Here is a 27,626-nt window from a genome sequence, read left to right as displayed (position 1 = left end):
TTCTCAGTGAGACTGTCGCCAGCGCTATTGAACATTGCTTTGGGAAGAAAAAGTACCCCGAAACAGTAAACTTTATACGAACCTTCAACAAGTTTTTTGACATATGCAATGTCAAAATCTGCAGAGAAGTTTTTGAACATAGGAAAAAAGACAAAGCACCGTTCAGATGCTTAAATGACGAAAGATTAAAAGTAATAACTTTTAAAAAAGAACCTATATTAGACCTGAGAACGTAAAGTGACAGACTTGGACTGTTATCGAAGGTTTTTCTCATAACTTGTCACATCATTGCCTTATTGGCAAGAGTATAATCATCTAGTGAGAAATTAATGAGTGTTATGGAAACCTATGATTGTACTGTCTCAGGTCTTATACGTATAGGCTCTTATAATTAAGCTCTATTAAATGAGCCAAAAACATTTAACCAATTTAAAATTATAGTGGCTGGAAGAGGATTTCATACAATATCTGGATAATTGGGAACATGAGGTGTCTTGTCGACCTGGAAAATTTTCTCCTACAGAACGGGCCAAAATGTTACTCAGCAAAGAAACAATTGAAGGTTTAAAAATTACAGGTAATGCATACAAAAACAATATGCACAAAAAAATAAAATGCATTAAATAAATAAGGATTCATTAATAATTAATATTTTTCCAGCCAAGTCAACTGCGTCCATTATTAAATTCCTTTTCAAGAAAGGTGCTCCCTATATTCTTACGCAACATTTAAATCAAGATCCTTTAGAGCAATATTTGGGAGAATGAAATCTGCCGGAGGAAGGAATAATAATCCATCTTTATGGTTATATCAATCTAACATTGACAAGCTAGAATCTCTGAAAGGATTTGTTTTAGAAGCGTTAGGAGGAAATACCAAAGTGGACACTACTGAGAAAGAAAAAACTGATTAGCAGTTTAGTTTTTATTTCAAAAAATATTGCATCGTTTCATTAAAAAAATTTTAAAAATTCAGTTTCACATTCAAATTTCATACTATGCTGCTTTTTCCTTTTCGATTTTGGTATTTCAAGTTCAGGAATAGATTTTTTGCTTAAACGACAGCTTTTACGGATTTTATTTGTGTTAAAATCTAAATGAGTTGGTATGATTGCTTCTAAGCTGGTTGAACCTTGAAGCTTTTTGTCCAATCTAGTCATGTTGCGAGTGTTCATACGGCTTGTTACTTTGGGGCTTACTTTCAAATTTACATTTACTTCAGGGTTTTTAATTGTACTTAGAGGTCTCCTAGGAACTTTAGTTATATAATTTGATACAATAGAGATTTTCGGATCCAGAGTGAGTGAGTTATCACGTTGGTTTGATAATAGTTTCTTGGGGGAACTGCATTGACCAGAAATATCACATTGACTTTTTATAACAGGAACTTTGGAAGAGTTTTCACAATTTTCGGACGTAATAATTTCACTAAGTTGACTCTGATCACTTTCTTTGCTTTGATTGTATATCACAAATCGTTTTGTTTTAGATTCTCCCCTCACTCCCTACAGTAGGGAAAGAAAACTTGGTTTCTACAGCCAGGGAGGAGTAGATAAAGAGAGTTATTGTACGTGGGGTAAACTATAGTATTTAACACCGCGATCCGAAACTGAGAGAGAGAGGGGGTTAATTTGATTCCTTTTTGTCACGTAGATTACGGTTTGCTTATTCAGATTTATTTGGGCCCTCTCTCCAATACTGAGTGTATTAATTTTAAAAAGTCATAGTACTGATTGAGCAACAGTCAAAGGATTCGTAGTTTGAAATCTGACGCCTCAAGTGGTCGAGTGATAAACGATAACCAATTTTTCCTTTCCTCTAGATGTGGGAATTAGGATTTACACTTATCAGTCCAATAAGCCTGAGCAATACCTCTCCTTTTCCACTTCTTCCCGGTACAGCAAACGCGGATGGTTTAGCGGCAGCGTGCTTTTACTCTTGTACCTAAAATCGTGACGGGCAGATCGTACGCCGCAAGGTTTCTTGTAAATACTTTGAAAATCGCGGGTTGAACTACGACAGTTAACTTGACGAGCTTCATAACAATATCGCTACCAGCAGAGTTTCTCTCAATGGGTTCTTTAATTATCTCGCTTATTAGATTGAGCTGATGAAACTGAAGGACAAGAGAATGAAAATTATGAGTGAAATCTTGAATGGAATCCGTGTCCTGAAGTTGTACGCCTGGGAGAGATCATTCCACAGAATCGTTCTTGAAATCAGGAAAAAAGAAATTGCACTATTGAAGAAGCACGGCCTCTTCAAAAGAATAAACATATTTATAACTGCCCTCATAACGGTTTTGGTACGAATTAGAAAAAATTTACAAAAAGTGGATTATTAATATCAACAAAAGTAATATAAGAAACCTCCCTTCGGGAGGAAAGTATACAAAGGCGAATTTTTCCCGATACATCCTCCTACCGCGAATGTCTCCGCGCACTTATACAGCCGTAAACAAAGTTTAAAAAATAGGGCCGCGCCGCGTAGAGCGTAGGAATACAATCTCTGATCTCGCGATTGCGTCGGCTGCTTAAGTTAAGTCAATTTCACAGACTCATTTTAATTTTAAACTTTTCCAATGAAATAATTCATGCAGCATTTTTTAGATTTTGATGACAATCAATCATTAATAAGCAGGCAGTGACTCGATTATAGGATTTTAATAGATCTTTGCATAAAATTTGAATTAAACCCTTACCTTGCCAAGGTATATGACTATTGACTAACACTATACATAGATAGATTTTAAAATGGTGTTATTATCTATCTCGAAATTTTGTTCCTGTATTCATAATTTTCATCTTCTACTTGGCTTCACAACAAACTAGATTTTCGTTCCGAAATTACCGTATGTGAATATTTATTAGCAAAATCAGGAATCTTCTATTTCTTTACGACAGACGGCTAAGCAGATTACACTAGTTTGAAGCGCTTTTTGCTCTTTCCCTTTCGAACGACCATATCAAAGAACTATCTAACGTACCTTGTCCATGAGCAATAGTGTCTGAATATGGTATTTGGCGGTTCGAGGATGTCTCGCGTGTTTTAACGTTATGCCTATGGCGCCTTGTATACTTCCCTCCCGTAGGGAGGTTTCTTATATTATTTCTGATATCAATGACAGCATAAGTTTATAAGATATGTTCCTTGAGTATACCTCGTAATACTTGAGACTTACTGAGAGCTAGTTCGAGAAGGACGCCAAAATTGACTACACTCGCTTTTGCAGTTCGTCTTCCTATTTAGTGACCAGTAACCAGTGACAAACGTTTGGAATATATCTTACGAACTAATGATGACAGGGGGACTTAGAGGTGTAACGATTTCAGCTCCGTATTAGTTTCTTATCCAAGCGTTCTTGCATGGGTAAAAAAGGCATAATCGCTGAAAAGGCTTTCGCCAGCTCAAGAAAGGCGATAATGCCACATTCCGGCAATGGAATATGAACACAGGGTGAACCTGGTTTTACTCTTGGTTGTCATATCTTTCTATTTAACTATATATTTTCAGGGCTAACATAATATTTTACCTTCATACTGCGTTTAAGTTCTTACAGATATTTTCTAAATATCCAGATTACGACACCGTGTTTCGCTATGTACGTATTAATTGATGACGATAACGTTCTCACCGCGAGGAAAGCATTCGTCTCGTTTCAGTTGGTTCGATTATTAGGGACGTCAATGCTGACGTTTCCGGATTTAATAAATACCCTAGTTTTGGTAAGAACGCATTGAAGGGAGGGTCAAAAGAAAAATTTACTATACGCTTCTTCTACTAAATGCATTATCTGTTTTCCGATTATCAAATATTCGAAAGTTTGTTTTATTTGAAGTTTCTAGGTAAAAAAAATTGAATATTATCCAACGTACTATACATGATATAACAAAACGTTTTGGTTTCCCAGCTCTCTTAGATCGGATTTGAAACTGTCTTTCACGCGTACTTGTATTGTGGTTGCCAACTTGGCACCTTTTTTAACGTAGCAGACAATGCATTGAGTTGATGAGCTCTATCTTAGGCTGCGTTCAGCAGAGCTCACCAAGCAAAACAGCGGATTTTAGAAAACTTTTACCGGTTAGCTATGTAGTCATAATGACGTCAGCTTTGCTGAACACTTTTCCCCAGTCATCGGTGTTTTAAAAATGACGGTAACGCAATAAAGCGTGTTAGGTATCAAGGCCTAACAAATCTTGTATGAAAACATATTGATATAAATAAGAAGAATTTTGATAATTAAAATTAGAAAGACTAACATATCTCTTAAAATTCTCACGTGATCAACTGGTTTCACGGCAATGAAATAGGTAGTCCCATCACAATCAGCAAAAGCTATTTATAATAATTTCACCATTTTTTCACCGAGCTGAGAAGTACGCGTTTTACGTCACGCTATCCAAAAACCGACTATTTTCTTAAGGACCGCGTTCAGCAGCGTGGCGTCAAAATCCAAAAACAAAAACCCGTTCAGTAGCACCAGAAGTCCATTAAATTAGCCTAGGAAGTAAACAATTACAATAGCTGGCATAGCGTACGTCTCTGATGGGGAAAGAACTCCTTCTAACTCCATGGAAAGGGGCCTAAGTTTTCCCCCTTTCCTAACGCTGTTAGAATTCTCGAGGAATTTCTCTTGGAAGTCTTTCTTGACGTGAGCGGGGCGTGACTTCTTCAGCACATGAACGCTGGATCTCTAAAGGGTAGATTGTTTGCATTATTAAAAATTAAAAAAGGAACGGGCACGGTCGTTAAATATTTTTTTAAATAGGTTTATGAAGAGTCATAAAAAACTGAATGACCTTGACTGTTCCAAAATCCACCTCCCCCCAACCCTGTTCATTTTCAGCCAATAGTTTTTTCTCTCTCAATAGGGAAAATTTTGGCGTACGAGTCGCACCTAAACCGGAGATCTGAGAAAAATTATCGCGAGGTGGCGAATGTGTCGCCCTTCTTCAGTATTGCTACACAAGAGAGGGGAGTCCCAAACCCCGCTTTTGGTTACTTCCTAGGCTAATTTAATGGACTTTTGGTAGCACTGAGCTCTGTTAAACGCGATTGTATACCAAAATCCCCCCATTTAACCCAATGCGACAAAATCCCCCCAAATCATTATAACAAGACAAAATCCCCCCAAATCATTATAAGAAGACAAAATCCCCCAACGAAAAAGTAGTTTGTTTTATTTCACATTTCACATTTTTTGGCGACACAGCTTAGAAAATTTTCCAAACTTACAAGCCCTTTATCATATTTCACGGACATATTTTTTAGAATTTTTTGCTTTTCGAAATATTTTTTACAATTTTTGGCTTTAATTTCAACGCCATTTTGTTCGTCATGTAACAGACCCAAGGCAATAGCAACGTCCAAGCGTAAACCCTCAATAAAAGACCAAAATTATATTGAACTGGAAGAAGACATACTGTGTGGTTTTGCATTAAATATATTTTTAATTAATAGGAAAATCTTTTGGAAAAGGTGGCAGCTAATTAATAGGAGAATATTTTAGAAAAGGTGGCAGCTAATTAGTAGGAGAATGTTTTGGAAAAGGTTGCAGCTAATTAATAGGAGAGTACTTTGGAAAAGGTGGCAGCTAATTAATAGGAGAGTACTTTGGAAAAGGTGGCAGCTAATTAATAGGAGAATGTTTTGGAAAAGGTGTTAGCTAATTAAAAGGAGAATATTTTGGAAAAGGTGGCAGCTAATTAATAGGAGAATATTTTGGAAAAGGTGGCAGCTAATTAATAGGAAAATCTTTTGGAACCAAACCTAACCAAACCTAATTGTTAAATATAATTTGGAGGGATTTTGTCGATTAAATATGATTTGGGTGATTTTGTCCATTAAATATGATTTTGGGGGGATTTTGTCCATCAAGTACGAATTTTGGGGGGATTTTGTCCATCTAGTAGGAGTTTTGGGGGGATTTTGTCCGTTACTTATGATTTGGGGGGATTTTGTCCGGGGGGATTTTGGGTCACACCCATAAATAGGAATAGTCGTAGCTCTAGCGCTTTATTCCGAGTGCTGCGTTTTGAAATATTACGTCATAAAATGGGGTTGGAAATTTGAGAAACGGGGATAGCCTGACACTTTCCACCTGCTTGACCGAGGCTTTTACTTTCAATACTATGACATTATGTATCATTGTATTATCATCATATACTGCTGTAAAAGAAAGTTTTGAAATTATTGCTGGCGAAATTAAATAACGGCAACTTATGCCATGTTAAAACATTTGGTACAAAACATTTTCCCATGAAATGAGCATTGTTTTTAGTAAAAGATGCGTACAGGATTGTTACGTTGACCTTCGCTTTTGTTAAAACGTCTCAAAATAACACAAAACCACTAACTAGTTTTCTATAGGCTCATGTCTCGGTAAGAAGAATTGCAATCATGTTGTGTCAGGGAGAAACCAAGCATTGCGTGGAGCAGATGGCTAGCAACGCCCAATATGGTGTGTCAAATTATTATTATGGCTCGTCCTTCACAAGCAGATGAACTTAAGCTTGAAATTAATTGTGGTTAAGAGTGAACCGCGAACTTGAGCATGGAAAAGAGACAATTGAAAGAACTTTTTAAGCATAATAATAAAGTATAGAAAAAAACCCGCAAAGACTCAAATAGCTCCTTTAATAATCTTATTTCTAAAAAATCCAAAACACATATCATAAGTTTATAAGATATGTTCCATAAGTGTGTCACTCGTTAATGAGAGCTTGTCATGAAGTGACGTAGGTGAAACGTCATAGATTCTCGTAAAGCGACGCCTGGTGAGGCGCTGTCAAAGGCTTAGTACAGACTAAATAGGAGGATGTACTGCAAAACCGAGTGTAATCAATTCTCGCGTCGTTCTTGAACTAGCTCTCATTAAGCCTCTAGCATTACGAAGTATAGGTAGTGGCATACTCATGGAACATATCTTATAAACTTATGACATATCGTATTTATAGAGAATTGTAAGACCTGGCGTTATTTTAGATTATATCCAGATATTTTTACTCTAGCTTCTCACAATTGGTCATATTTTACCAGCGTTAACATAATTTTTTCTATGAAAATTCTAGCAATTGAGATTAAGAACGGAACGTTTAAATGGAACCTGGAAGAGACGACAGCGGAGTCTCTTCAGGACATCAATTTGAAAGTGTCTCATGGTTCTTTGGTGGCAGTGGTGGGTCCGGTGGATTGTGGCAAGTCCTCTCTCTTGTCCGCTCTTCTTTCGGAGATGCAGAAGATAAAGGGGGAGGTGAGAGTGGCCGGGAGAGTTGGATACGTCACTCAACAACCCTGGATCCAGAACACCTCACTCAGACAGAATATACTCTTCGTCGACGATATGGACCTGGAAAGATACGACAACGTCATCCGCGCATGCGCCCTACAACCAGACCTCGACCAACTACCCGCTGACGACGAAACGGAGATTGGAGAAAGAGTATGTATCATTGAAACGCAAATTTTTTAAGAAAAAAACTGAATTATGAAGAAAATTTTCATTTTCGAAGTAGTAATGTACAAGAGCGCCTTAAAAGTTAGGGAAAGCATATTCATTCTCCTGCGCGGAGGGGAATGAATATGCATTATTTAATTTGATATTGAAAGTTGGATACGCTAAGAATCATGAGTGGTGTGTCACTTCCACGCACATAACATGGAAGAGTGGCCCTACGTCTTACGCAAAAGGTCTGTTTCTCGGGTTAATCTAGAAATATACTGAAAATATATATACGGCGCTGTACTCGAAAAACCTGGCGTAACGACGTTATATTCATAATTTCATAGATGGTTGCTTTCTTCAGTAAAGTGTTAGTATATTAATTATACATAGGGTATCAATTTGAGTGGTGGTCAGAAGCAAAGGGTCAACGTGGCAAGAGCAATTTACCGCAATGACGATGTTTATCTCTTCGATGACCCGTTGGGGGCGGTTGACTCGCACGTGGCCAAACATCTCTTTAACGAAGTCATCGGACCAAAGGGATTACTGCGAAATAAAGTAATTAACGCTATTCTCATATTTTCTATGTAAATGCTTAACATCCAATAATCTAAATGAGATATCGACGTGCCCTTTCGTTTAAATTCCGATTGTACTTGATTATGGCGGCCCAGAAAGTAGTCAGTGTCTTTACTGTCAAATACATACGTAATTATTTAAGCTACGTAGTTTTTGATTCAAATCCTCGCAACTTCAGTAATAGCGGCTCAAAAAGAGTTCAAAATGTATTGATGCTGTAATTCTCTATAGTTAACGCAAATAAAACCTTTGTGTCGCCAGTAGCGGCGTCAGTGGTGGGCGACACAGGCTATAGCCTACTTTTCGTTTCACTTTGAGGGCCTATAAAAGCCATTAGTGGCCGAGTAAGGCCCTGCAAGGGCCTTTTAATATAAAATAGTTGCGCTAGACCACGAACCTTGAGAAGGGAAATTATTAAAACCATTTGTTTTTTACAGCCACGTTAGGGGCCCAGTAAGGGCCTCTTAAAGTAAAATAAATAAAGAGTACGAGTAGTGTCAGCCTAACCTCTTTAATGTCACTGTTTATTCCTCGCTTGCATTAGCGAGGATGAAACGGACCCCCCCCCACCCCCTCGGATTGAAATGGTTTCGTTTCTTTCGCTAATATCTGAAATCTTAATCCCAATCTCGATAAGACTAAGGTTTTCGTGTAGCAATGTCGAAACCTATAAAGTGAGCCCCATTAACTAAGTATTATGGAAAATGTTTTGAAGCATATAGAAAATCACATCTGACATTAAAGTTCTGAAGCTCCGTCAGGGGCTAAACGGAAGAGAGCTTTTGAATTACAAGCTGACAAAAATATCTGAGTGGAACGCCATAACACTAAAGAAAAAAAGATTATCTTTTAAAATTTATCAAATTAGATTTGTAAATTAAGACAAGTCATAGTGCGTTGGGGACGCAAGCTAGATGTTGTGTATCTTTTTCCCCCCCTTGCTTTGGCTTCCCGCTCGCGTTTTTAACTTCACACACGCTAGCTTGGGTCCTCATCGATGCGGAGTATCACACCTCCTCGGTGGTGAGAGCTGGTTAACCACTACGTTGTGTGGGCTAAACGGATACGCGCCCTTCCCAAGCCAAGGTGTTGAGGCATCGTGCCGAGGGCTGCATGGTACTGGGGAAGTAAAACTTCGGTATCGCTAACGATCCCCTCGGGGCACCGGGCGACACCCCGTTGTATCTAGCCTTCCACCCGGGTGGGGGACTACCGGGTGGCGACCTTTTACTTGCCCCCTTACTCGTGGGATTCCCATGGATAAATTAAATCAAAACAACTCTAACACTACCAAACCTACGGTGCAGGGGTCTGCTCAAGGCAGAACCCACACTGATACCACTTCACAAGGGCTTGTATCCAGCGATACTCGTGACGATTTATCGGTGCGTGTGTCTGGCAAGCCCTCGAAAAGTACCTTGCGTCGTCGTCTCAAACGACGGATTGCTCGGCAAAAGGTCAAATCGGGGTCTGAAACGGTCTCCACCGCCGCTGGGGGTGCGATGGCTCGTGACAACCCAATGAAGAGGCCCAGAGCGGAGGATTCGACTCCCTCACCAAGTACCTCGCAGGCGGCGTCGAAAAAGGCTAAGTCCTATAGTGACGCCGCCAGCTCAGAAAAGATGGCCATTGTCAAAAAAGGCTATCCGACGGCGGTCATCACGGAGGAAGACGTGGGCCCAATTCAGAAGGCGATTCTAAGGGCGCTGGATGGGATACCTTCGGGGAGCCCTCTACCGCGCCTTGCGAACTTTAGCCTGACGACCGGGGCCCTAGTATACTCCTGTGAGGATTCGTTCACTGGGCAATGGTTGAAGGACAACTTAGCCTACTCGGTGGTGGGGGATGCGGTGCTCTCAGTAATGAGAGCTAGCGAACTCCCTAAGCCGTTTAAGGTAATGTTCCGCACCAAGGACCAGATCACCAAGGAGCCGGCGGTGCTGTTTCGGCGCCTAAAGGTCCTTAATGCAGGTTTTGCCACTGAACGCTGGAAATGTATCCGGACGTACGTGGACAGGGCAGTACGGTACTGGGTACTGCTAATTGATGGCTCCTCATTGGAAGCCATTAAGAATGCTGGTTTCGTGGGCTATACTGGAGTGGACAAGGGTTCCTTCAAACTCCTTCAGAACACGGAAACCACTAAAACCACTGTAGCCGAGTCTGCGGCGGGGGGTGGGACTAGCGAGATGGGGGATCTCGCGGAGGAGCTCTCTGGTGTCGCTCTAGGCACAGAGGGGGAGGGGGGGGGTGGCTCATTCGGAAGTCTGTTCTTCCATGGATGAGTCCACCCTACTGGAAGAATCGGATGGGACCCTTCGGGGTTCAGCCGATGAGCGTTCTAGTGGTCCTGGTGAGGGGGAGGATCTTGGGACTGGGAGCTCGCCTGTCGGGGGGGGAGGTGCCATTAGCCCTCTCGGGACCGATGAGGTGTAGCTAGGTCCCTTCTGAACCCCTCTCTTAGGGACCATGGGGACGCTACGTGCAATTCAAATCAACTTGCACCATAGTAAGGCGGCCTCTGCGGTACTCTGCAGGAGGTTTGCTATAGAGGGTCTTGATCTGGCCCTCATACAAGAACCGTGGATTTGCCATGGCAAAATCCTCGGTCTTGACGCGGCGGGGTCACTATTCTATGACCAAACTGCTGCTAGACCTAGGGCGTGTATTTTGGTTCGGAGGGATCTTTGTTGTATCTCTCTACCGCTGTACACATCCCAGGACACGGCGGCCGTGAATCTAGTCCTGGCCACTGGGCATGCCAAGTTGACTATCACGGCTGCCTCCGCATACTTTGCCCACGACGCGGACTCTCTCCCGACAATTGAGGTGATCAATTTGGTCAATCAATGTGAAAAGAGAGGGGACAAGCTAATCATTGGCTGCGATGCCAATGCTCATCACATCACGTGGGGCAGCTCTGACTGCAACAAGAGGGGTGATGATTTACTAGAATATTTAGTTGGTTGTAAACTCTATATTCTTAATCAAAACAATGAACCTACTTTTGTTACTTCTAATAGAAGGGAGGTCATTGACCTCACGCTAGCCACAGAAAACCTCGTGTCTTCCGTGTCTAACTGGCATGTGTCAAATGAACCGTCTCTGTCGGATCATAGGCACATCTGCTTTACTGTCGCGATTACTTCTGTCCCGGCGGGGACGGAGATACGCAACCCAAAACGGACTAATTGGGCCGGCTATAGGGAAGACCTAATCCTACGCTACGGAGGGGGTCACACTCTTAAACTCACTTCACCTAAGGATCTTGATCGGGCTGCTGGTGATTTACAGTGCTCCATCATGGAGTCGTTCCACCGGAACTGCCCACTTAAGACCGTCAACCGCTCGAGGCTTGTCCCTTGGTGGAACGCGGATCTCAGCCGGCTTCGTAAATACACGCGCAGGCTCTTTAACAAAGCCAAGCGCACGGGTGACTGGGCTGGATACAGGCAGTCCCTTAACGCCTACAACAGGGCCATTAGAGCTGCTAAGAAGGACTCCTGGCGGACCTTCTGTGAGCAAATCTCCAATGTCCCTGCCACGGCTAGGGTCATGAAGATTCTAGCGCACGACAGCACACATCGACTTAATGCTATTAAGCTACGGGAGGGTGTGTACACTAAATCTGGGGCTGAGACTCTCAAGCATATGCTGGAGGTCCATTTTCCTGATTCTACTTTTATTAATCCAACAAACCCTGACTCTCTCTACCCTGTCCTGTACAGGGCTAAGAGGGAAGACTGGCTTGTAGCCAGACAGGTTGTCACGATTCCCAAGCTTCGGTGGGCTGTCAACTGTTTTGAGCCCTACAAGTCTCCGGGACCCGATGGGGTCTTCCCTCTGCTTTTGCAGGAGGGCTTAGACCACATCGCCTCTCCGCTATGCAAGATCTACAGACTTTGCATTGCTCTCGGTCACATACCTCGTGACTGGAAACGCTCTAGGGTCATCTTTATTCCCAAGCCCGGGAAGGCTTCCTATCTCGAGGCGAAAGCATTTAGACCCATATGCCTGACCTCCTTCTTCCTCAAAATTCTGGAGAAGTTGGTGGACAGGTACATCAGAGACGAGGTACTTTCGGTAACTCCTCTCTCTTCTTCACAATTTGCCTACCAAAAAGGCAAATCCACTGAGACGGCCCTTCACGGCCTTACGAATTGCCTGGATAGGGCATTCGAGTTTCAGGAAATTTCACTGGCTGTCTTCCTCGATATCGAGGGGGCCTTTGACAAGGTCTCTAGCTCGGTTATTACTGAAGCTGTTGAGAGATTTGGCATCAGCGCCACTCTTGGCCGCTGGATCAAGTCCATGCTTACCGACCGCGAGGTGTCGGCGTCCCTCCTTGGGGACTCTCTAGGGGTGACTACCAGCAGGGGCTGCCCTCAGGGTGGAGTGCTCTCCCCCCTGTTGTGGTGCCTGGTGGTGGACGAGCTCCTGGGGAGGCTCGGGGGTGCTGGGGGCTGTTGCTGCTTCGGGTATGCGGACGATGTAGCGATAGTCTTTACGGGGAAGTTCCCGGACACTGTTACCGCGCTTATGAGATCTGCTCTCTCTAGCGTGGAGCAATGGTGTCAGGCGGTTAACCTCACCGTTAATCCTGATAAAACTGTCCTTGTTCCTTTTACGAGGAAGAATACTAAGGATCTGTTCAATGATATCTCTTTCTTTGGCCAGGTCCTGACAAAGTCCTCCGAGGTGAAATACCTGGGGGTGACTTTTGATTGTAGACTCACATGGAAGCCGCATCTTGATCGGTGTATTAGGAAGGCCAAGATGCTCTTCTGGAGGACCAGGAGCTCTGTCGGCCAGACTTGGGGCCTCAACCCCAAGGCTGTACACTGGCTCTATACTGGGATCATCAGACCCATACTATCTTACGGGGCACTTGTCTGGTGGACAAGGGTCCGGCTTAAGACGGTGCAGGCTGCCCTGCGCAAGCTTCAAAGGCTTGCCTGCATTGGTGTTACGGGGGCCATGAGATCGACCCCAACTGCTTCCCTGGAGGTGCTCCTTGACATGCTTCCTCTTCATCTCTTCATTGAGGAGGAGGCTGTCATGGGAGCCTACAGGCTCAACATTAGTGGCTGTTGGGTTCCAAGACTCTGCGATTACAGCCATACGAAGCTCTTTCGGGAGTACGCCGCACTTGAGCCGTCGCTTACGATGTGCTCTGACAAAACCGTCACCAGTTTTGATTTCACTAAGCCATTCAGTATCCACTTCCCCAGTCGGGCAGAGTGGACTAACCTGCTGCCTCTTGGCACTGGGGGTGAAACCATTTGGTTCACCGATGGCTCCAAGACTGATTCCGGCGCTGGCGCCGGCTATTACTGTCAAACCACAAGGGTCGGCTTTTCTGCTTGCCTGGGCACCTTCGCTAGTGTGTTCCAGGCTGAAATTGCCGCGATCTGTTATTGCGCAGATTACTGTATTAACAAAGGGTATACCGGACGGACTGTGAGAATTTATTCTGACAGTCAGGCTGCCCTGAACGCTCTGAACCAGTGTCAGATTTCTTCTCAACTGGTGCGTAGCTGCCTCGACCTGCTAGCGCGACTGGCATCCTGCAACAGGGTTCTGCTGTACTGGGTGCCAGGGCATAGCGGATATTATGGCAATGAGCAAGCCGATAGATTTGCGAAAAGGGGTGCGGAGGCCAAGCTCTTGGGGCCGGAGCCGGCCGTCCCCATCCCCTACAGGCACGTCAAACGGTGTCTGCATGACAGGTTGACTGTCATACAAAATCAGCTCTGGCACAGCATGTAGGGCCAGAGACAGACAAAGTTGTTTGTCGATGGTCCCTGCAGGTCTCGTGCTAGGGACCTAATTTCGCTCGGCAGATGGGATATTAGGCTGGCCACCGGTCTTTTGACCGGGCATTGCCGGCTTAATAGGCACCTCCATCTGATGGGTTTTGCCGACGACCCTCTCTGTAGGTCGTGTCAGGAGATGGAAGAAACATCCGCCCACGTACTTTGCGAGTGCGACTACTTCGCCTCGCTTAGATTAGAATATTTTGATTCACACACCCTGGAACCCTCGAGGGTCTCCTCTCTCACGGTGGAGCGAATTCTTCGCTACGCTGCAGCTACAGGCCTATTCAAGGCCTGATTACGAGGATGCACAATATGCCTTTGGCATCGGTGCTAGGGCGCGTACCCTCCTCATCAACAATAATAATAATAATATAGGGGGGGTTAAAAATGGGACGTGGTTTTTAGGGGAGTTGGTCTGAAAAAACGTGACCATGCTTTCTTTTTCGTGAAGTAGTTTATGGCCAGTTATAAAAATTGTGGCTTTAAAAACTTTCGTTGTCATCGTAATTGTCGGCTTTGAGTTAAGATAAGAAATATCCCTTACAAAAATTTTCTTAAGAGTTCTAAAGGAATTTCTTTGGAACCCTACGGAGCCCTTGGGATCATTTTGTAAAGAAACTATTTCCAAAGACTTCCTTGGAATTTCCTAAAGAATTCATGAGATAAATTTCTAAAGAAGGTCTAGGGATTATTTTCTAAAGAAATTCTTTTGGAATTCTAGAGATAAATTTCCAAAGAATGTCTTGGGATTATTTTCTAAAGAAATTCTTTAGGAATTATAGACATAAATTTCCAAAGAGTCTTTTGGGATTATTTTCTAAAGAAATTCTTTAGGAGTTCTAGAGATAAATTTCCTAAGAATGTCTTGGGATTATTTTCTAAACAAATTATTTGGGAGTTCTAGAGATAAATTCCTAAGAATGTCTTGGGATTATTTTCTAAAGAAATTCTTTAGGAGTTCTAGAGATAAATTTCCTAAGAATGTCTTGGGATTATTTTCTAAAGAAATTCTTTAGGAGTTCTAGAGATAAATTTCCTAAGAATGTCTTGGGATTATTTTCTAAACAAATTATTTGGGAGTTCTAGAGATAAATTCCTAAGACTGTCTTGGGATTATTTTCTAAAGAAATTTTTTAGGAGTTCTAGAGATAAATTTCCTAAGAATGTCTTGGGATTATTTTCTAAAGAAATTCTTTAGGAGTTCTAGAGATAAATTTCCTAAGAATGTCTTGGGATTATTTTCTAAACAAATTATTTGGGAGTTTTAGAGATAAATTCCTAAGAATGTCTTGGGATTATTTTCTAAAGAAATTCTTTAGGAGTTCTAGAGATAAATTTCCTAAGAATGTCTTGGGATTATTTTCTAAATAAATTCTTTAGGAATTCTAGAGATAAGTTTCCTAAGAAGGTCTAGGGAATATTTTCCAACGAGATTCTTTAGGAATTCTTGAGATAACTTTCCTAAGAACGTCTAGGGAATATTTTCCAACGAAATTCTTTAGGAATTCTTGAGATCAATTTCCAAAGAAATTCAAGGGTTTATTTCCCAAAGAAATTCGATAGGAATTATTGAGATAAATGTCCAATGAAGCTCTACGGTTTAATATCCAAAGAAATTCGATAAGAATTCTAGAGATGAATTTCTAAAGAAGGTTTATTTTCCAACGAAATTAGTTAAGAATTTTAGAGATGAATCTCAAAGGGCCAAATATATTGCAATTATGCTTTTCATATAATTATCTCAAAATATTTTACCCAAATAGTTTAGCTAAAGTTTTACTAGATAGACATTAACTTGATGGTTTAAAAAAAAATAAAAACGTTTCACGAAGGCTTGTCCCGTAGCTAAGGCTCAGCAAGCGCTGAAATGGAATGTTATATTTACCTATTTTTTTTATTTATTTTTATTTTTTTGCCTTTAATAATCCGTGAGGTGTTGATGTAATGGATAAAATAGATTAAAAGTAAAATAAGAGTAATTAAAATCGTTATGTTTAGATTTACAGGGAGTATAAGCTGTCAGTCGGAATTTTTGATTAATTCTCTTATGGCACGTTTTATCTTTATTTCGAGCGTAATTAGAGTCCAAAATAAAAATTTTTTTAAAAACATTGTAGAGAAAATTAGCTTAAACGGTTTTCTGATACTCAAAAAACTTTCAGTGAATATACATTATTATATTTTAATTTATATCTACTGCTTGGCCGTTAAAGCCTCCAAAACCCACTTAGTACCCCATACAATTGCACAAGATTAAAACTTTCTGCCGTTTACGGATGTTTTAAGTCGATTAAATGTCTGACTTTATAAGCAGTTTCACACCTCATGCGAGATCTTAACTCGCTATAAGGGGTGTAGTTCAGCATATAAGAACAACACTTCCTGTATTGAGATATGGTTCTGCATGTAAGAACTATCCTCGTTTCAAGTGGCTAAATTAATTTACCACTTCTCTATATATTTCCCATGACAATTTCCAAGAAAATTCCAAAGACATTTCCCAAGTAAATTCCAAAGACATTTCCCAAGTAAATTCCAAAGATATTTACCCAAGATATTTCCAAAGACATTTCCTAAGTAAATTCCAAAGACATTTCCTAAGTAAATTCCAAAGATATTTCCCAAGGAAATTCCAAAGACATTTCCCAAGGAAATTCCAAAGATATTTCCCATGAAAATTCCAAAGAGGTTTCCCAAAGAAATTCCAAAGATATTTCCCAAGGAAATTCCAAAGACATTTCCCAAGGAAATTCCAAAGAGGTTTCCCAAGAAAATTCCAAAGTAATTTCCAAAGAAAAAGAGGCCAATATTCCCCAATTTCCTAAAGAACGCCTTAAGGCTTTCCAAAGAAATTTCCCAAGGAATTTTCTTAAGAGTTCTTAAGAAGATTTTTGTAAGGGATAATACAAAGAAGACAATTAAAACATTAAGTACTTAAATATCCTTAACAATAATTAAAGGGGTTACATAGTTTTAAAAAGCATTTAGCCTACACCAAAGAGTATCCTCGCGCCGCTACTGTGAGTTGCTCGCTTTTGAAAGTTCCTTATGTTAGGAACTTAATAGCACGCTCTTCAAATTTTATTTGCTACATACGAGAGTTTTGGTGACGCACAACTTGAGCTTCCTCCGAGAAGTGGACGAGTCTTCTTTATGAACAACGGACGAATCATCGAGAACGGAACCTATGATGAAATCATGAGCCGACAGGGAATGGCCAATGATTATTTCGCGCAGCACATGAGCGACGAGAATAAAGAAGACCCATCGTGAGTCTGTTAAGGTCCATCCACACTACAGATATTTCGCACACCTCGCATGCGTTGGCCGATCGCTAGCTTTGGGGCGCTTCGCTCGCATCTCGTTCACACACGAAGTTTATTTTCCAATGTATCGAGGGAAAACGCCACGTCTATTTGTTTCGACCAGGAATGAATGGAGGTGAGTTGGAATGGCTAAGGTCAAATCATATTAGGCGTGAAATGATCTTGGAAACGTCTGGTGTGGCTTATTTTATGTTAGCGACGTCATGAACTGACGAAATAAGATTATTTCCCGCTTAAATATTTTCATTGGCTGCCAAAAAGTGAAAATTCTTCTTCTAACTCCGCCCTCTATCCGCTCGGTCCCTAGTTTGAAATGACTAGACATTTATCGCCTTCAGGAGATGGCAAAGCCGACGATGATGGAGGAAATACACTTTTCCAAAAAAAATATAATAAATAAGGCCTCGCCATATGTTTCCACCATCAAGGGAACACCGGGAACCCCTTTAGCCATTCCAACCCCCCCCCCCTCTATACATTCCTGGTTTCAACCAATAGGAAATACCGGAACTTCGAAGTCCAGTCTGCTACTTTGCCTTTCTGCATTCTGTTGTGTACACCCTTAATTTTGGGACTAAATTATGAAAATTTCCGTCTTTCTCTCGGTCAGCGAATACTTCCTAAAATCCATATTCTTCTTTTCTTTTTCATTTTATTTCTACGATTTATTAAAACTAGAGATACTGATGGCCGATACCAGGCTTAACCCGATACCGATGCAAACATGAACCGATACCGATATTTACTCACTATGACCCAAAACCCGATACTTCAACCGATATCGATATTTTTAGTATGACAGTGCCATTTACATATCTATTAAAATTACTAGGAAATAATTTAAAGAGTAATTTCGTGAATTATACTACAATGTTTAGATGTATTTTCAAAATAATATCACGGCTTGTCTTTTTTAGCTAGTATATGCTGAGAGGCCTTTTTATCCTTTAACTTCTATTAGGTAAACTAAATTCAGGTACTTTTTATGTAAATGAGAAATCATCCGGATTGACATTCATAGAAATAAGATATCACCATCAATACATTACAGAAAGACCTAAAAATCATGTCATGTAGCGGCATGTAACGCATTTTAAACGAATATCGGTTAAGTATCATATTAAACCAACCGATCCGATACTATCGGCGAACCCCGAGTATCGGTGCCCTAATTAAACTAGAGAAAATATCACGTGATTATTCATTTCTAAAAACTGTTTGCGGTGTGTTTCACAGATCAGCGCCATCTTAAAAAGACCACGTGACTCATAGCCTCTCCTGATTGGCTGCGTTAGCGCGTGCGACGCGAAAATGTTTGAAATTTCAAACAAATTTCCTTGGTGCTGCGTACAGAGCGATCTCGCGGGCGAAGCAAATATTTCGTGTGTTTACGACGCGCGTAACTGGCGTGCGAAACTGAAATATATCTCTAGTGTGGACCTATATGAAATATACAGTTTCTACCTCCAGTAAGTAGCCGAAAAGTGAAAATTCATAGATAAATTCTTTGCGAACAACCTCCATGTGGCTCTAACTGTTTGTAGAGATAGCCCTTAATTTAAATTTTTACCACTCCGAGTGACGATGACTTCACCAAGACTGGGCGTGTGTGGGTGTGTTTGTCTGTAATAGCGTTCGCAGTTGGCAAATTGAAGTAAACGTGATCGCAGAAGGCAATGTTGTCTTCTACTCCATATCATCGTTAGGGTTAAGAAGTACGCGGTGATCGGTTAGGGTTACGAAAAACGTCAAGCCACCCAATGGTTGGACTTCCACAGAAGGTTCACGCTATTGCGGGTTTTCTTATCTTTTATTGGGAATAAAATCGCCTTAAATACCCTAAATTTCCTAAAATTGTTAAAGAGGCATGTGCTCGAATTCAAACGTTAACAATAGCTATTTTTAAATTATTAATCGGTGTAACTAAAATTAAGGTTAATGGCGATTAAAATGATTAATACTGATTCAAATAATTTAAGAAAAACCTCTTAATAACGGCTCCACTCGGAAAGGTTTAATTTGGTTTCCCAACTTGTTTGAATTGATTCTTTAAATTTGAAAACGCTTTTTTGAAATAAGTATTTTTTTAAAGTACGTTAAATACCATAGTTGAGAAAATTCATCTTGCATCCCAAGGAAAAGTCTCAAATGAAGATGAAGGAAAACTCGTGACTAAAGAGACTCTCAAGGAAGCAAATGTATATATTCTTTAATATACGAGGAGTTTTGACTTTTCTTCACACCACTTTCCTCATTATAATGTTATTGGTCGTTTGCAGATTTCCGTATCACAATACAAACAATATTTTAAAACCTATGGCATAAATGTTAAACTTTTTCGAAGCCATAGTATAAGTTAATAAAAATATATTGTTAAAAAGAAGAGAGAACTTTATGGCAATTAAATACAAGTACTTTATTTAGGTGTAAGTTGCCTATTAAAATACATTAAGATGAGAGCTTTCGGCTCGCGAGCCTTCATCAGTCATACTAAAATCTAACGCGCGTGACACTTACGAGGTAACCTCGGTTTTTAAAAAATCATATCACGCCCTCTCTTGAACAAAATTTATTGAGGGTATATTTATTAAAAAATCAGGGATATTAAATTTAAATCAAGGTTGTGCTGAAGCAAAATATTGGGGAGTCATAGACGACAGGCATTTTGTTCAAGAGAGGGCATGATATGATTTTTTAAAAACCGAGGTTACCTCGTAAGTGTCACGCGCGTTAGATTTTAGTATGACTGATGAAGGCTCGCGAGCCGAAAGCTCTCATCTTAATGTATTTTAATAGGCAACTTACACCTAAATAAAGTACTTGTATTTAATTGCCATAAAGTTCTCTCTTCTTTTTAACAATATAATTCTATAGCATAACATGGTTTGCGATCATCGAAGTAATGACCACCAATTCGGCAGTCTTAAATGTGGTCTCCGTGTACTGGCTGTCTCTTTGGTGCGCGGACTCCAAAGAAGATATTAAAGGGAACCCTGACCTAAAGGCAATCCGCATAGCAGTCTCAGTTGTTATTGGTCTAAGCCAAGCCATTTCTGGATTTAGCATTATAATCATGAACGTCTTTCGCTGTCTACGAGCGGCACACTGTCTACATTGGACAATGCTTGACAACGTATCTCATTCTCCCATGTCCTTCTTCGACACTACCCCCGTTGAAAGGATACTCAATCGTTTCTCCCAAGACATCGACGCCCTCGACCAGCAATTACCTCCAGTGCTATCGCTAACCAATAGAGGATTGATATTTTTTGTTGTTTTCACGTTAGGAATTGCAATATTTTTACCATTATTCATAATTCCCTGCATCATTGTTGTCGTTGGATACTTTTTACTTCAGGTATGAACTAGATTTCAGTCTCCTGTCAGTATCTTTCTCAATTCTTAATTGTCCTGGATGAACGCATTGAATTCGTGCCGAGGGATAGATTGCTTCTATTAATCTTTAATAATAAGGGAATTGAACTTGTAGCGCTACAAATGGTGCTATTGAAAAATAGAAAACATTCCAATTAACAATAAAAATAGTCAAGATTATTATCGGCTTTTAAAAAGTTTTATCAAGCGTTGGAAGAGGTCTTGGTGCCAAATTGGAACTTCTCCACCCAACACTTTCCACGCTAATTTAAAATAGTAACAAATCTTTGAAATATTGAACCATGCACTTAGAGTGTGTTCACACTCATATTTTATTGCAAAATGTTGAAGAAAACACGCGCATTTTACTCCAGGCGTCCTTTCGCCCACTCCGGGGAGAATTACTTAATAACTCATTAAAACTGAAGATTATCCAATATCTTTGCAGCGCTTCTTGATGTCGAGCAATCGTCAATTCAAGCGGATAACAAGCTTGAGAAATTCCTTCTTGTTTTCGCACGTGGGAGGATCAGTGGCTGGCAGCACTGTCATCAGGGCATGCGACGCCGTAGAGAACTTCGAAGGACACTTCCTGAAATTGATCGACGAATGCACTGCTGCTAATTATATGATGAATATGGCGCAAAGGTATCTCATTCACTAAATTTTGTAGCATATACACTAAATTTTTACCTTCGATTTGAAATGCACTGTTGGTTAAAAACGGGTATTCCAAGTGGCAACTCTTTTGCTCAATTCAATAAATTCCTATTTCTTTCCAGATGGCTGACAGTACGCTACAATATCTTGGGTAATTGCTTGATGTTATGCACCGCAGTTTTCATAATTTTGAGCAAAGGAACTTTGTCAACTAATTTTGTCGGAATGATATTGGCGAATGTTTATCGGGTAAGCGCTACAAATGAAGTCGAAGCTAGTAAATAATAACCTTACCAAAACCTAAAATCTCTGTTGGTTTTCCATTATTTCTTGATACGGAAGGCTTTTCTTAGATTTATAGCGAAGCGTCGCTAATGTAGGTAGATAGAACTCGTCTAGACTCGCAAAGGTTTATTTTGGTTTCCCAGCTTTTTGCTCATTATAGTTACTGTCGGCGTAGTCTCAGCGAAATTGAAGTTTATGTGTAAACAATTTTTTGGAGAATTTTTTTCTTAAATGGTTTCGTAACTAATTGAAAGTAAACGTGAAACGTAACTTCTGTTTATAAAACCAATCAACTCTAAAAAATAACAAGCCGTCATTGTTAGATTTATAATAATTTTATAATGAGACAATTACTTTTTCGATCTATCTTTTACAACAATTCAGCGAACGATTTTTCCGCTTTCGTCGTCAGTACGTGCAAAATAGTGAAAATAATAGAAACTGCAGGAACATAACGTTATTAGATCTCGTAATTGTATCCAATTCCTGCGACTCGAAATAGTATTGCTGAAAAAGGTCATTCGAAATTGGGGAAACGGGTTTGAGGTGGAAAGGTATAACGTGCTTGACTGAGACTATTTGCTTCAATTTATATACTTTTGGAGAAATACTATAATACTTGCATTAAATTCGTTATTAGGTCTCTTCTATGAAGGTTATTATATTATTTTATCTAATTGGCTAATATGAGTTTCCCCTGCATAATCACGAGAGTTTGTGCAGGATTTTCGATGACGTTGAACAATCACTCTTAAAAATGTTGGGTTGTTTTTGACCCAAAGTGGGTAATTTTTCAACTCTTTGCTGGGTCAGTATTTAACCGACCCAGTTTTTGAGTTGTTGATCCTTGACCCTAGAATTGGTTGTTTATTTAACCCAATGTTGAGTCAACGTAAACCATAACTCAGATTTCGGCTAACCAGTAACCGCATTACTGGTTAAATTATAAAATCATATTTGGGTAAAAAACTACCCAACAAGGGTTAATTGTAATTTTGACGCAACTTTGGGATAAAAGGTAGCCACAAATTGTGTAAAATTCTTACATAATTTTGGTTGAAATAAAGCCTAATTTGTGTTGACTAAAACTTCTCAAAACAGAACCCAAATTGCTATTTATTACACAGCTAAGCGTTTTTTCCACCTCACTTTCCATGTTTCAGCTTCCACTTGTAAGATCGCTGATTAGTTTTACCTGAAGTTTGTCACGAAGAGGTTCTAATTTTGCTTTGGTCCCATTGAACCGAATTCCCATTCGACAGAAGGGGTTTTTAATTTGGGGTCCCATTCGATCGAACGTAGCCAAAGGTGCGATTTTATTATAGTCCCATTGGACCGAAATTCTATTGAACTGGAAGAAGACATACTGTGTGGTTTTGCATTAAATATATTTTTAATTTCAAAACTTATTATTGTTAAAATAAATGTGAGTTCAAAATGTATTACTGCACTCCTCACCTCACCTACCCTAGCCTAACCTAACCTAACCTAACCTAACCAAACGTAACCTAACTTAACCTAACCTAACCCAACCCAACCTTGTTTGGAGGTAAAAAGATTATTTATATGAGTATTAAAACAATTTATTAGCAATAATAGAAATATTTTGGAAAAGATGTCAGATAATTAATTGGAGAATATTTTGGAAAAGGTGGCAGCTAATTAATAGGAGAATATTTTGGAAAAGGTGGCAGCTAATTAATAGGAAAATCTTTTGGAAAAGGTGGCAGCTAATTAATAGGAGAATATTTTAGAAAAGGTGGTAGCTAATTAAAAGGAGAATATTTTGGAAAATGTGGCAGCTAATTAGTAGGAGAATGTTTTGGAAAAGGTTGCAGCTAATTAATAGGAGAATGTTTTGGAAAAGGTGGTAGCTAATTAATAGGAGAATATTTTGAAAAAGGTGGGAGCTATTTAATAGGAAAATCTTTTGGAAAAGGTGGTAGCTATTTAATGGGAGAATATTTTGGAAAAGGTGGTAGCTAATTAAAAGGAGCATATTTTCGAAAAGGTGTCAACGTTTTATTGGAACCAAACCTAACCTAACCTAAGCTAACCTAAGCTAACCTAACCTAACCTAAGCTAACCTAAGCTAACCTAAGCTAACCTAACCTAAGCTAAGCTAACCTAACCTAACCTAACCTAACCTAACCTAACCTAAGCTAACCTAACCTAACCTAACCTAAGCTAACCTAACCTAACCTAACCTAAGCTAAGCTAAGCTAACCTAACCTAACCCACCCGAAACCAAAATATTAAAATTTTAATTTAAAATTTAAAGACATTGATGGAACTACCATTAAGACTGCACTTCATTTTAAGCACAATTTGTTTATTAATTCTATATATCTCTTGCCTTGAAAGGAATGAAAGTGAGCGTTTTAATTAGTATCACGAAACATTTACTTTTAATATTATTAACATACCTTTCGGAGATAAGAAACCAACAACCTATTGCTTCGCAGTCCAACTTCGTATCCACTACACCACCGAATCGCTGACGGCTACAGTGTTTCAAGTTATATTCATGTATTTTTTAGGGGCATATTCGGACGATTGGGATTTCGGTCCATCGGGAATATAGCCATTGGGCTGGAAATCTAAAATCATTGCGGGATATTCGGTCGAATGGGATTTCGGTCCATTGGGAATTCGGTTGAAAGGAACGATACCCTAATTTTGACGTGTATGTCTGTTTTTACAACCCGAGCCACCGCGTTCGCAGTTGGAAAATCGGAGCAAATGCGCTCTCAATTTCCAGACTGCATTTACAGGTCCGGGAAATTTGGAACATTGTATTCCACTTATACTGGTTATTACCCCATTGTCTGCCTAACACCACCATCCTCTACTTGAATGTCCATCCCACATGGACACGAGTCTGTAAATACTGGCTACTATACACCATCATCATCTGGTCTTTTTCCATCCCACATGGACACCAATCTGTACTTACTGGCTTCTACCAAGAAGTTATATCTAGTATCTCAGAGATACTGATATAACTTCTTGCTTCAGCTCCATCATCATTAAGTTAAGATGTACGCGGCGATCGTCTAGGGTTACGAGAAACGTGACGTCTAACCTACCAATGGTGGGACTTCCACCAAAGGTTAATGCAATTGCGCTGTTCTGATCCAATACTAAGATTCGAAGTCTTATGTACCGATTTGAGTAAGACAAATCAACAGGCGTATGCTTCATTTAATACGTCAATATTAGTCTAGTATCTCATTAATATTCAATAGTTATTTTTTAAAACGATGCAACGCGCAATAAGGTAAATAACTATCGAAGAAAATGTAAAAAATTAATTGTATTTATTTTTATATTTAAGATAATCTTGTTTATCAACTCAAAATTAATACAGAAAGAGTAACTTTACATATTACTTAAATAACTGGTATTGCAAAGTTTTCTAAACATACATCTAGTGTACAATTTCGTGTATTTGTATGCTTGGTTGGCCTAAAATTGCAAATGACCCAATTTGGGTTACTGCAATAACCATATTTTTTGGCTTTGAAACAACCCCATCCCAAACTACCAGGGAATGTTTATTCAACTGCTACTGGGCTATTTTTTTAACCAAATTGTACTTAAAATTCAAATAGCCCAACTCATTCAACCCATGAGTTTGAAGCGTGTAGTTAATTTTAGCAAATTAGGTACTAATTTAATATTTATAAATCGTAGGTTCTGCATTTTCTGAAACTCCTTATTTCTGCCACTACGGGTTTGGAATCAAATTTAGTCTCTATAGAAAGAGTTGACGAATACTGTCGTTTGGAGTCGGAGGCCGAGTGGGAGAAACCAGAATCTCAGCCTCCATCTGACTGGCCTCAACTAGGACAAATCATATTCCAGGACTACAGTACCAAATACCGAGAAGGCTTGGACTTGGTCTTGAAGGACATAGATGCCAGGATCGAAGCCGGAGAGAAGGTGGGCGTGGTGGGGCGGACAGGCGCGGGAAAGTCTTCGTTGACGCTGGCGCTCTTTCGACTGATCGAGGGAGTGCGGGGTCAGATAGTCATAGACGGAGTGAAAGTGGATGGATTGGGCTTGTCCGATTTGAGATCGCGGCTGACCATCATCCCCCAAGAGCCCGTCCTCTTCTCGGGCACGCTGAGACTCAATCTGGATCCCTTCGGGCAACAAGACGACCAGCGACGGTGGGTCGCCCTCGAACACTCGCACCTGAAAACCTTCGTTGCGTCACTCGAACAGGGACTGGATCACCCCGTGGCCGAAGGAGGTAACAATCTAAGCGTCGGTCAGCGTCAGTTGGTCTGCTTGGCTCGTGCCCTGTTAAGGAACACAAAGATCCTCATCTTGGATGAAGCGACTGCCTCGGTCGACATGGACACCGACGATCTCATTCAAGAGACCATCAAGAAGGAATTTGCCGACTCTACCATCATCACCATCGCACACAGAATAAACACCATTTTGGACTACGACAAGTTAGTTCATGTACCAATTGAAAAGGCATTATGCGTCTAACGTTTTGTCCTTTACCTCTTCGTAGGGTGATGGTTCTCGATCAGGGTAGAATTGTGGAATTCGATTCTCAACATGCTCTCTTGAAGAACGAGCAATCAATGTTCTTCGATTTGGCCAAAGATGCCAACATACTATAAATACCCTCTATTTTAAAGTTTGCAATCAGTATTTTGTACATAATCAGTACAACCAATCATTCTTTAGTGCTCTTTAAATAGTCGTGGCATGAACTGTCGTGTACATAATAAAGTTCCCTGTGAACTAAAAGCAAACATTGCAAATCAAAGGTGGCAAATATGTGTTGTAGCAAAAGGCATACCAAAAAGTAGGCTCGAATAACTCATCTTTTAAAGATATAATTAAATTACCGTAAAACCATTGTTAAGTTTTGAATGTGAGTGCTCCCAAGAGGTCTGACATTCCCAAGAAGGCACACCGTAAAAACTAGGGGTCTAAAATGGTCTCTACATTATTAAAACTAAAACATCATACCTGTAATATTTTAATTAAGATGTATTAAGATTTGAAAATGATTTCAGTCAAAATTAACCATAAATGGTTTGTCCATAAACCTAGATTAAACCAACGATGTTCTGTAATTTGACATGAAACCGTTATGTTCTAGTATCCGACCCTTGAACTAATGTTATGTTTTCAGAATGATTCAGAAATGTTCCGATTTTAAACCATATGTCGTTAATTTTCCGTCTTTAAACCATATTCTGTTAATGTTCTAATAATAGAGGTAAAGTTTAAATGTTCTAGTATTAGAACTTAATATTTTACTGTTCTGATATTGGAAAATAAAACTCCACTCTTCTGATATTAGAAGTTAAAAGAAAACAATTGTATTATCATATTAGAAATAAAAACATTCTAATTTTAGACACAAACCCCATGATGTTGTAATTCTAGTTCACTTAGCCTCAATGTTCTGAATTTAGATCAAATCCATTATGTTCTACTGTTAGAAGAAAGACCTAAAATTCTTCTATACACTGTGAAAATACAGTTTTCAATTTAAACCATAAATGTGTGTTTACGTTTTGTCCAAAACTCAAACCCTGGTAGGTTTAAATTAAAACCATTTTGAAATCTAATGGATTAATTGAAGAACTTTTTCATTTTAGATAAATTTGGTTTGGATTTCAATTTTAATCATTTCTTTGGGTAGCTCTGACATAACCATTGCTTTGGGTAGCTCTGACCACATTCTTAATCGCTGAAACCTACTACTACCACCACCACCACATCCACTACAGGACAAACTAATAGCCTCTGGCTAAAAACCAAAAAAATGGTTTGCATTCGGCTTAGTATATTATTGTAATGGCCCTAATAGTGTTAGATGAAACAATTAACGCTTTGCTTGTAAACCAGACCTTCGCTGTTAAAAGCAACATATTGGTCTGAAGCTATATGATTATTATTATGAATTAACTCTGTTATTGGGCTGCTAATAATAACGTATTATTCTTAAGTTACAAGATTACGTTTCTGGTTGTAAAACGTTAGGGAGTAGCCAATGTTTCTGTAAAGGTTTATTCTATATTATTAAAAGAATTACGCAGCGGAATCGAACATGATTAATTTTATTTAAGTTATTAAAAATCTAAATGAACATCGCGAGAGC

The 27,626-nt window shown here is 39.7% G+C and overlaps 1 protein-coding gene across 1 annotated transcript; it reads left to right on the top strand.

Moving 5' to 3' along the window:
- Window positions 1-3,423: 3,423 nt before the first annotated feature.
- Window positions 3,424-26,886, top strand: LOC149621446 (ATP-binding cassette sub-family C member 1-like). The gene is made up of 11 exons (XM_089853710.1): window positions 3,424-3,724; window positions 6,369-6,459; window positions 7,070-7,440; window positions 7,834-8,001; window positions 16,802-16,861; window positions 16,908-17,110; window positions 20,042-20,525; window positions 20,991-21,190; window positions 21,325-21,451; window positions 25,184-25,953; window positions 26,019-26,886. The coding sequence occupies exons 1-11, from the start codon at window positions 3,599-3,601 to the stop codon at window positions 26,128-26,130; spliced, it is 2,712 nt and encodes a 903-aa protein (XP_089709836.1). The 5' UTR covers window positions 3,424-3,598; the 3' UTR covers window positions 26,131-26,886.
- The last annotated feature ends 740 nt before the right edge of the window (window positions 26,887-27,626 follow it).

The sequence above is a fragment of the Phalangium opilio genome, unplaced genomic scaffold (genome assembly GCF_054372755.1).
Source record: "Phalangium opilio isolate 3A_F unplaced genomic scaffold, DU_Popi_V2 ptg000204l_1, whole genome shotgun sequence".
Taxonomy (NCBI): Eukaryota; Metazoa; Arthropoda; class Arachnida; order Opiliones; family Phalangiidae; genus Phalangium; species Phalangium opilio.
This window is presented reverse-complemented; position numbering and strand designations above follow the sequence as displayed.

Coding starts and splice junctions, on each gene's coding strand:
- LOC149621446 (XM_089853710.1), top strand. CDS start 3,599: ATGTACGTATTAATTGATGACGATAACGTTCTCACCGCGAGGAAAGCA. Junction 16,862..16,907: donor AGTATCCTCGCGCCGCTACT/GTGAGTTGCTCG, acceptor GGAACTTAATAG/CACGCTCTTCAAATTTTATT. Junction 20,526..20,990: donor TTGGATACTTTTTACTTCAG/GTATGAACTAGA, acceptor ATATCTTTGCAG/CGCTTCTTGATGTCGAGCAA.